Raw genomic sequence first — 10,990 nt, 5'->3', positions numbered from 1 at the left:
ATGTTGATGCAACTCATCATCTTTACCATACACTCAAAAATTGTTGTTCCCACATCGGAAAAAAAATTTACTTGTGGTACAAGTGATTAAAACATTTTGTCAATTTATGGTTGTTCGTGAATACTTGCGGTAAGAAACTATTTACATGAACAACTGTATGTATTTAATGGATAGGGTTTTTTTCCCTCTAATTTCTAGTAGTTTTAAGAAATAGGGAGGGAAAAATGGGATTTGAATCTAAAATGTCTAATTCTAAAGAAACAAGATATGTTTTTCTTTAATATTTTATAATACTATAACACGTGTATGGTATAAAAATAGAATTTATTACAATAATTCGACTGCATATATAATTTATAGCCGTTATTCCATATTATCTTATCTACAGAGAAATACAAAATACACATTCAAAAAATACTACATAACAAATATTAAAATAAAAATATCGTATCAAAATTGAAAAAGTATAAAATAGAAAAAAAAAAAAGAAAAATTTGTCAACCACACCAAACACGCCCCCCGCTTCCCCCCCCCCCCCCGGCGGGTCCCACAAAAAACACAACCCTGAACACCAAAAACATATCCTTTAAAGTGTAGAAGCAAAAGATTAACAGTAAGCGTATTATTCCTTTTGAGGGGGTCAAAAATAAATAATAGGGTCAAACCTCTAAAGGGCATATATCTAGGGATGGCAATCATCGGATCGAGACTCGCGTATGATAGAAAATCCGTTGACTCGAACCTCATTCGCCAACCAGAAGCGGGGTCATGATACCTGACCCGAATTCGAAAATTCCAGATTGACGGGTTGGGGGTTGACCCAAAATTTAATTTTAATTTATTAATTTATCACTGTAATTTCTAATAAAACCAATTTTGTACAAGACTAATTACATAATCAAGTAATAAATTTTAAATAAATAATCTCAAACCAAATCTAAAATAAATTAAAAACATCGTAAAAGTATTTTATCTCAAACCAAATATAAAATAAATTAAAACAGTATAAAAGTAAAAAATAATATAATACATTATTTATCCAAATATAATAATTTCAACTTCACACAAGTTAAATAAATTTATTTAGGATTAAGTGATTAATGCCTTTGGAAAAAAAGAATAACTTATTTTAGTTAGATAAAATAAATTTTATGTTTATTAAATTATTTTTAATTCGTAAACGGGTTATCGGGTCATATCAGGCCACCCACAGATTGACCCGAATTCGACCCATTTTCTTTTCCGGTCTATCGGGTTCGACTCGATTCTGACACGAACCGCAACCCCTCAATCCAAATCCATTAATTTCACGTTAGATTCGTGTCGTGTTTTCCGAAATTACCATCCCTACGTATATCTGAGCGAGCGAGTCAGCAAGTTAAAGCAATCTTGCTACTTCTAATACGCTAACACGGACGCCTCCGCCACCCCAACCCGCCCCGCCCAAAAAAATATACATGTATAAAAAGGCCAAAATAAAGACAAAGGTATTTTATATTTACGCTTCGATCTTCTCTCGTTTCAGTTACAATTACCTCGTACTGCCTGGTGCATCTCCCCTGGACGCCCCTTACTCCAACACCCTTCATTCTCAGCTCTGATTACTTCTCAAAGGTAAGATTTTTATCAATCTTTATTTCCATTTCACCTGGAAATTCTCGCAATTATCTTCAATACCATTTGAATTAATTGCGGGCAGATATTATTTTGTGGAGTTACTTGCTTATGTTTGTATGCACGAAGTTCTGTTTCATTTTTCTTCTTATCTGGTGACGAATTGTGAACCTTGTTTTTTGGGTTTTTTTTTGGTTTTTTTATTTCCTAGTATGTGCTTCTTTTTTACTAGCTGAATTGAATTTTCTCTGATTGATCAGAGGATAGCTTCATATGTGGTGAATGAGTTTCAAATTTTAATCTTTATGCATGTCCTGGGACTTTAATAGTGAATTTGGGTCGTTGTTGTTGTCAGCTGTGATTTTCACCTGACATGAGTTGTGGAAGAATTCACTCCGTTTTCTTGTTCAATTATTTTTGTTTGAATAGGTTTTGAGTTAAGTAATATTTGATGTTGATTTTGTCTTTTCTGGATTTTTGTGGTCTTAGTAGGGAGTATGAAAATGCAGAAGAAGAGAATGAATTGAGTTGCATGTGGACACGTGATTGTGGGTTTGATTGCAATTGCGTGGGGTTTTCTGATTGGATGAATGATTTGAAGGGTCTTCAGCGAGATAAGAGGACCCTTCAAACTGGAATTGCTGCTTTTATATCGTGCTGTTTGAATTTGTGATAGATTTTCCGTTACGACAGTTAGTTTTGGCTGTTTTTTGGGGGGTTTGGATCCGTGTGCGGTCGTAAAATCATGCCAGCTGTACAGAAGCTTTATAACGCTTGTAAAGTTTCGCTCATGCCAAATGGACCTATATCTGAGGAGGCTCTTGAGAAAGTCCGCGCTCTGTTGGGTAAGTAGACTGAACGATCTGCATCGTTGCTTGAATTTGATGTTTCTTTATTGATGCATCATTGTCCAATGTGAACAGAATTGTGTGCTTAAGATACCAATAATCAGTTGTGCTGTATTCGGTTAAGACTCTTTTTGAATCTAATATGCACATTCTTTTATTTTTTGATCTTGTTCTCATGAGTGCTTTTATATAGGACACGTGTTTTCAATAATCAATTCCTGCAATGATCTATAACTTTTTTTTAGTAATCTCTTGTTTGTTTGTTATGGTTGTGGGTAGGATTACCTAACAACTTCAACTCAATCATTAAAAAATGTGGCCTATATGATCATAGTTAGCAGTCCGGCATGATGCTAGACTCGTGTACCTTTTTGTTTAAGGATCAGGCTGTTATGCTCATATCTCTTTAAGAGAGTCAGTGTAATTTATTGTGCCTCACATGGAGTTTATACCCTATTCGCTTCATTCTCGATTGCCTAGTCATTTAAGGAAAGAATGAAATAAAGTGCTCGTTCCTCATTTCCTTAGATGATTTGTTGTACAACGGCATGGTTTACATGCTTATATAATCGGTCTTTCAGATCATGTTGCTTAGTCTGGCGTAGAAGTTGTCACTCTTGTATTTAGTTGTCAATTAATTGGTGGAGTAACAGCAGATGCACTTCACTTTATCATCCAACTGACCTGGCTAAAGTTAACTATGATAGAGCATATGAATATTTTTATACTCATGGTGCATTTGTTGTTTGGTCATGCTTCTCACTTAAAGGGAACTTTTTACCTATCCCTAGATAAACCATGTGATATTATGATCTTGAATGTTAACCAATAAGGACAAAACTCAATAAGCTTTGTGTTTTATCTGCTAGTTCCCTTCCTTTGGCTGTATCTTTTTTACTTTCTCATTACTCGGTAAAAGTTAATCCACCACCCTTATTTCTATTTCCCTCTTTATTAAACGGTGCAATCTTTGTTTAGTGTTTTGTTACTTATAGAAGGCTGCTAAGTTCTTCAAAAATTACAGAATATGCAGTATATCACTTTTTGATATAAAGTTGAAGTTACGTGGATTAAATATGTCCAATGCATAAGATTAAAGGACCTGGTATCTGAGAAGTTGTAGTTGTTCGTTTTCACAAGTTTTGTGAGAAAATGCAAACTTATCTGGAAGAACTAATTCAATGTAGGACCTGTTAAGATCTATTATGAGGATGGGGTGTATAATTTCCCATTGGAAGTGCATTCAGGTACTAGTATATAGTGTTTGAATTAGGTCTACAAAATTGTCAGAAACTTGATGCGGCGATGAGTAAAATCATGGGGAGATCATGATGGTGCTGCATCTATCATGAATCTAGAGAAAGCACATTCCTTTTTGCAACCTAAGATTATAGAGTATGTCATCAAAGAGAAACATTTGGTCCAAGGGAAGGTTTCCACTGTCTTTTTAAGTATGGATGTAGAATTTGAATGCTGACGGTATTTTTGTAATTTCAGCAGTTATGCAGCAGGGATATCAGGTCTTTGTGCCAGCTAGGTGCAATTTCTAGGGGTATAAACGAACCTAATCAAGGCGAACACCCTAGTGTTCAAGCTTGGTTGATAATTTTAACGAGCTTGAAATTTTGTTCAAGCTTGGCTTGTTTATTTGCCAAAACGAGTTTGAACTAGCTTTTATTGAGTTTGAATGTTATCAAACATAAAACGCTGTTCAAATGTGGCTTGATTAGCTGGTGAACCAAACTCAAACGAGCTCTTATCAAGCTAAAGCCGATTCAAGTATCGAGTATATTGGTTCATTTTTTAGCCCTAGCAATTTCCGAATTAGATTTTTGATAAGAGTCCTGCCTATAAGAGTCCTGCCTTTAAGTGTCGAACTCAAGTTTATGGTTGCCTCTTCTAAAGCACTCAACCCAGTTTGGATTCTTACACCTTTTTGCTATGTGAAGCTTCCTTGGCTCTTTGATTAAGCTAGTTGTTAAGAATCCTTGGCCTCTAAGACTGGCATGCTCTCTCTCTCTCTCTGTTGTCATAGCCTTAGGTTATGAAGGAATTCAACGAAATTGTTTTAACTTTATGATGTTGTGATGTGCTTTCTTTGTGAAATTTTGAGTGGCAGTTTCCAGAAAAACATAGGTGGAAATCCTATAATTTAAGTTTTCACACACAAGCATTTCAAAAGAGATCTTATCATCTCTTCACTCCACTTGGTGCTGCATCACATGAATTGTGGCTTAGACTGGCTGCCTAAGACACTTAAAGAGAAGAAATTTGGATTCTTGTATAAAAGATTCTCCTTATATGTTCAGCAAGAGAGATGGGACAGAGGGAGAGGTCTCTTTTTCATATATCTTTTGGGAGGAGAGGGGAAGAGATCCTCTAGAGGACGAAATTCTTCCTTTTTTTGGCATTTTTATTGGAAGGGGTTTTTACTCAGTTGGCCTTTTTAGGGCAGGGTGGAGCTTGGATGAGAAGAGAACTAGTGAGACAAAATTGGCTGAGATCTTTACATAACGATCTGGGAATTTTTTTTCTTTTTCTTTTCTTTGGTTTGCTGGTCTGCACGTGTTTTAACGGATTGCTTTGGTTACTGCCTCAACCACTGAGATCTGGAATGTGCATCTAAAGTTGTTATATAAGTAGCACCCAATAGGAAGTTTGGACTGCTTGTGAGCATGCTATGGAGGAACCTCTCCTGTCGGCCCATTAGTACCATTTTCAGACATGCAAGTAATAGATGTTCATTGTCAACATGTGCCATTAGTTACACATTGCAACTTCCTTCAGTATTTCACCTGGAGGTCGTTCACAATATTTATATATGAGTGTAATATGAATCGGGGTTGTTGGGATACCCTCATGTGGTTTCTTTTATTTTTATTTTTCATTAGGTCCTTATTTGAATCTGAATCGCACTCTTTTTTTCTATGAAACTAGATTTTTCTCTTTGTTCTTTGCCTATGGTAGAGTACTTTTAAGACTTAATCCACATATGAGAGAGAGAGAGAGAGAGAGATTGCTGTATTGCCAATTAAGTATGAAACTTAAATGGCACTTTTTGAACAACAAATCCTTTTTATGTTTCCTTGCTATATCAGATCATATCTACTATCCAACAAGATGATGTCATCTCATTTTCAAGATTAGGTAGTTGCATATGATGGTGTCTGCATTCCATCAGTTGTCTAACATTTTAGGAAAAGTTCCTGTGCAACAAAGTGGCTGAATGACTTTGTCAAAGCAAAAATTTAAGTTCTTGGCATAATTAGATGAATAGTACCAAAAAACTGCCAATTATTAAAGTTACCTTCTCTGCATCAAGTTGATTCCAGTACTATTAGTAAATTAAGTAGTTTCCAGTTGCATAAGGCTATAGGGCCAGAATTTTTGGCATGAAACTGTTTCTTTTATGCAGTTCTTGTGGATTTGAACGCCTCATAACTCTCTCTTGTTTTTGGCAGACAAAATTAAACCATCAGATGTGGGTCTTGAGCAGGAGGCTCAGTTAGTACGTGGGTGGAAAGGTTCGGTGCGTGGACATAATGGGGTTCCTGAGTCAATGCCACCAATTAAATACCTGCACTTACATGAATCTGATAGCTTCTCCGTAAGTGCTCAACCGATGATTAATCAAAGTTTAACTTTGTTTTGTGCTTTAACTTTTGTTATTAAACTACAGGCTTGAGCACACGGTTCAATATATGCTGTAGGTTTAACTTTTTAAAGGCAAAAGTTGGTAAATCCTGGTTTGGATTCCGTCATGTCGTGTGTACTTTTGCAGATGGGAATTTTCTGTATGCCTGCTTATTCTATCATTCCCCTTCATAATCATCCGGGCATGACCGTGTTAAGCAAGCTTCTCTATGGTTCCTTGCATGTGAAATCCTTTGATTGGATTGACATCCCTGGGCCATCTGATCCGTCTGAAGGTGTGCCATTATACTAGCTCGACCTTTTGACATGAAATATCTGTACATATTTTATGCTTGACCCCAATGATTAACATGTCTGCTTCTAAGAGCTTGGTGCTTTTCTGAAAGAAGTAGCGTAATTCTTGTGTACTAATATTGGAAATCAAATTGCTTATTTGTTTGTATGTTTCTACAGCTATAGAACTTTACCATTTTTAACCTCACGAAGCTTTCCTTTCTGCTGCTCTTCTTTCTCTTTTGGGTTTTTAGTTTGTTTATTTCCATCTCACTATATTTCATCATTTTTCTGATTTTCTATATCATAGTATATTGTGATCTTAAATTTGAATAGCTTTTTCTAAAAGGATGGACATTTTTATAGGAGAACAGTAAATCAAACAAATATTATAGGATGAGTCCATGGGACTGTGGGTCCTTTTTATTCAAATATTTTTACTGGCAAGACGTATATAGATTTGTTTTTTTGTCTGACCTTGCTGTGTTGGTACTTGTTAGCTTTTTTCAGCCTTGATTTCTTAGGGATGTTTTCTTGTTTCTTGACTTTTTTCCCCCCAATACCTCGATAGCGTTATTGATTACTCAATGGAAAGGATATTATAGTTCTTTTACGTAGTTTGATATTTTTCCTGGGATTTAGCAAGACCGGCAAAACTCGCAAGGGACTGTGAGATGACTGCTCCGACTGAAACGACAGTTCTCTATCCAACTAGTGGAGGTAACATACATTGTTTCAAAGCTATAACTCCCTGTGCCATTTTTGACATCCTTTCTCCGCCCTACTCCTCTGAGGATGGACGGCATTGCACTTATTTCCGAAGGTCCCCAAGAGGAGATCTGCCTGGTAATTCGAGCTTCTGACAAGTTTCTGCAATTCTCTTGTATAAGTATATTAACTTGAACAACTCACCTGACTCTCCCTTTCTGTCAATAATGAAGGTAGCCTTGAGGTGGATGGAGAGACAATCACTCACATGACTTGGTTAGAAGAGTTTCAACCTCCTGATAATTTTGTGATTCGGAGAGGACAGTACAAGGGCCGCGTTATCAAAACTTAACCTTCAAATTTTGGTGGGGTTATTAGTTTTGTGAATGAATTGTGAGCTTCATTTGAGCGCTTTTTTTAGGTGAAATTTGCTAATGTGTTAAAACTGTCAAAATAATCAACAATTCATTTTCTTTGCCATAGAACTTTGGCATCTGGAGTTGTACATATTAATCAACTAGATATCCCTTTTATAGAGCACTCACCTTATATTAGTCGACAAACTTTTTGGTTGAGATCTTAGAATTTGGTCATACCTGCAACTTCTGCTTTTGATACCAGATGATTTCCCTAGCGAGTTAATCTTGCATATGTTGGCTGGTTATTTCTTATTTCTATGTATTCAGCTCCATATCACTAGACAAAGCAATGCAGTTTATGATGTGATTGACGCAATCCAGCAAGACATTAATTGTTGTACTACGAGATTAGGATATTAGCCAGCTACGGTTTTGCGGGAACAAATTTTCTGCAGGCACAAGAGAGATCACCTCATCATTACGTGCATATTCATGCATGCCCAAACATTAGATAACAAAATGTGCAGTAATCGTTGCCTAGTTGTGTTCTTGAGTTCATAAATCACAACTGATCATTATGGATCTTCTGAAGAAAAATCGTACAAGTGCCCCAACATCTTCAGAAATTAGTGTCTATCAGCTTCTAATTAGTATTTGTAATACATTACAAGAAGGCCTCCAGATAAACCGCATATGTACTAATACCACTTCAGAATCCCCATCAGTCAGAAACTGAATTTTACAGTCTAAATGTTGTTTAACACGTCAATTGACAACGAAGCACGGTTTAGTTGGTAAGATGCTTCACCTGTAATTAATAAATTGCGGGTTTGAATCATCAAGAGATATAGTGAAACCGCTCTTATCCTCCACCACAGCCACCACCATGGTAACTGCTGCTTCCTCCGCCGCCACCGCCACCGTCGCAGCTTTCATCATGGCCACCGCGACTGCCATGTCCACCATCGCTACCATAATTATTATAATAAACCAAAAATCTATCACGTTTGCCCTTCTTTGATGAACCTTCATAACCTTGGCTATTGCCACATGCAAATATAATCATGGATAAAATTGCAAGGGATGCTATTATCATGCCAACCAAAACCAAGCCTCCATAACCATTGTTTTTTGCACCTATCCTGTATGGATTGGCACCATCCAAAGGCGAGATCAGGAATCTTGCCATTCTTTCCTGTATATTACTGCAGTACAATGCAAGGTATCTGGGGTTTCGATGGACAAGGAAATTGCTCACAGGCCTCTTTTAATCTTCAGTTGCATCAATCATACTCTTCTTCCTGAACATGGCATGAAAATTGAAACAACAGGACTCATGCACTCGTTACTTTCTCTTCAGAATTGAGGGAAATTAACTGGACGGATGGGCATTTTTATAGACAAAAAATAAGTTAAATTGTTAGTTTTTTCTTTTTATACTTTTTTTTTCATGAGTACAAATAAATCCCAACCAAAGATTTTGTTTATGCATCCTAACTTTAAGGCGGAACACTGGAGCCAAATCCAAATAATTGACACAAGTTCATGCGGAGTCAAAGACATGAAATGAACTTGCATCCAATTGGATTTGTTTGAACCTATACCAAAGGTTTAGAAGACCTCTGTCCAATGTCGGAATTATTGTAACTTTCATTATTAGAATTATGTATCTGTGTCATGTTTGATATATATGTGCTGGCATGAATGCAAATATTAGAATGAATATATATATATTTATACACACACACATTAATAAGAAACTAGGAAGGGTGTGAAGAGAGATATGAAGGAAAAAAAAATTTTAATTTTATCTTAATTGCAAAGCAAATCAAAGAAAAAATAAAACTCAGAAACTATTAGATTTCTTTTTTTTTTTTCATCAATTTGAGTTCATAACTTTACATAACTAATAGGGTGTATTACAATTGGAAGAATAAAACTAACGAACACAATCCCTAAGATAGTATGAATGAGTATAATTATCAGATATATGTTTCAAGTATTCAAAATAGTGATTCGTCTAAAACCTGCATAATAAGTACAGTTCAATGATGAAAATTCCAAAATAAATAAAGCAATTCCCCGGTTCTTCTGGGCACATCTTTGGCTAATTACCTCCACAGCCACCGAGAAATTTCCAATTTTGTGATGAATTTTAAAAAAAATCTACAAAAGGGGTGATTTTGGTGGGATATTCCGTAGGGAGGTCTTCGCATTCCGCGAATGCGAGCTTAGCTCTATTGAGCTCGCATTCCCGGAATGCGAGCTCTACTTATTGAGCACAGTATAGAGCTGTGCGGTACTTATTGAGCACAGTATAGAGCTGTGCGGAATGCGAGCTCAATAGAGCTGTGCTCAATAAGTAGAGCTCAATAGAGTTGTGCTCAATAAGTAGAGCTCGCATTCCGGGAATGCGATGCGAGCTTAAGTATAATTTAAATTTTTTTGCTTTTTTTTTGGGAGCTAGAGAATTTTTTTCAAAAAATAGTAAGAGCTAAATGCGAGCTCCTAAATGTTTTTTTTTTAAATTCTTCAAATAGCTCGCATTTGATAAATTTGACCTCCAAAAATGGTATTTAATTTTTTTGTTAGATTTCGCATTTATAAATATGACTTTCAGAAAATTAAATTCAAACTTGCTAGAAAAAAAATTTAAAATGAAATTTACGAGCTCCCAAAAAAATGTAAAATTAACTGTAAATGTTGTTTGTTTTGTAGAATTTGCCTTTACTAAAATGCTGTCGGTAGTAAAATCTTATTTTAAAAGCTCTACTAAAATCTTATATTTCGGAGAAATGTTAGAGAAATGTTATTTAAAAATCTGTAATTAGCAGAGGAATAATTTTTTTTTATTTTAAAACTTGCACGTGCCTAAAGTCATCAAATATGTGCTCTAAAAAAATCATATTTCTTTTATATTAAAAAAAATTGGTAATTGTACGGTTATTATAATACATTTAAATGGTGGAAAAAGTACACATGCATAGTTCTTTCTATCTATTTCATATATCAATGTAAAAATAGAATGAAATTGTTAACATGTAAGGTGTTGACTATATTTTATGAAAAAAAATACTAACTTTTTTTCCTTTTTTATGAAATAATTTTTTTTATCAAATTCTAATTTTCCTTTGTTATTAATGAATCGTATTTATTTGTTGACACCGATGAATATTAGTTATAAGAATGTAATAGTTAATAGTCATTAATATCTGTTACAATTTCAACTGTAATTTTAGAAATTTCATAACGCAATGTTATTTTAAAAAATTATATAAGTTATTTTTATGAAGTGCATGTTATTTGTTTGGTAGTTGAAAAGGAAAAGAAAAAAAATTAAATCAAATATCTAGCGATTAAATCTTATGTGTTTTACCTTTTACAATTATTGGCAGGATTACTACTTTGATTAAAAAAATAAAGCGATAATCAAGGCAAATTTATTGTCATGCAAAAATCCTAAAACCCTAAGTGCTAAAGCCGTAAAACACTAAATCGTAAATCTTAGAAACCAAATCCTTGTAAACCCTAAAA

General features: G+C 34.9%; 1 protein-coding gene across 5 annotated transcripts; it reads left to right on the top strand.

Moving 5' to 3' along the window:
- Positions 1-1,455: 1,455 nt before the first annotated feature.
- Positions 1,456-7,672, top strand: LOC113688849 (plant cysteine oxidase 4-like). Of its 5 annotated transcripts, none has more exons than XM_027206656.2 (6): positions 1,456-1,614; positions 2,107-2,459; positions 5,924-6,069; positions 6,244-6,391; positions 7,032-7,235; positions 7,331-7,672. In XM_027206656.2, the coding sequence occupies exons 2-6, from the start codon at positions 2,360-2,362 to the stop codon at positions 7,447-7,449; spliced, it is 717 nt and encodes a 238-aa protein (XP_027062457.1). In that variant the 5' UTR covers positions 1,456-1,614; positions 2,107-2,359; the 3' UTR covers positions 7,450-7,672. The 5 variants fall into 5 exon arrangements, with proteins under 5 accessions (XP_027062457.1, XP_027062458.1, XP_071907147.1 ...); XM_027206657.2 differs by having other exon boundaries at positions 1,457-1,614; positions 2,104-2,459; XM_072051046.1 differs by having other exon boundaries at positions 1,484-1,614; positions 2,308-2,459.
- Positions 7,673-10,990: the final 3,318 nt, after the last annotated feature.

This window comes from Coffea arabica, chromosome 5c (genome assembly GCF_036785885.1).
Source record: "Coffea arabica cultivar ET-39 chromosome 5c, Coffea Arabica ET-39 HiFi, whole genome shotgun sequence".
Taxonomy (NCBI): domain Eukaryota; kingdom Viridiplantae; phylum Streptophyta; class Magnoliopsida; order Gentianales; family Rubiaceae; genus Coffea; species Coffea arabica.
This window is presented reverse-complemented; position numbering and strand designations above follow the sequence as displayed.

Excerpts from the sequence above, each read along its gene's own strand:
- LOC113688849 (XM_027206656.2), top strand. The coding sequence starts at position 2,360 with ATGCCAGCTGTACAGAAGCTTTATAACGCTTGTAAAGTTTCGCTCATG. Across the intron at positions 2,460-5,923 it reads GAAAGTCCGCGCTCTGTTGG|ACAAAATTAAACCATCAGAT; the intron begins GTAAGTAGACTG and ends TGTTTTTGGCAG. Across the intron at positions 6,392-7,031 it reads GCCATCTGATCCGTCTGAAG|CAAGACCGGCAAAACTCGCA; the intron begins GTGTGCCATTAT and ends CCTGGGATTTAG.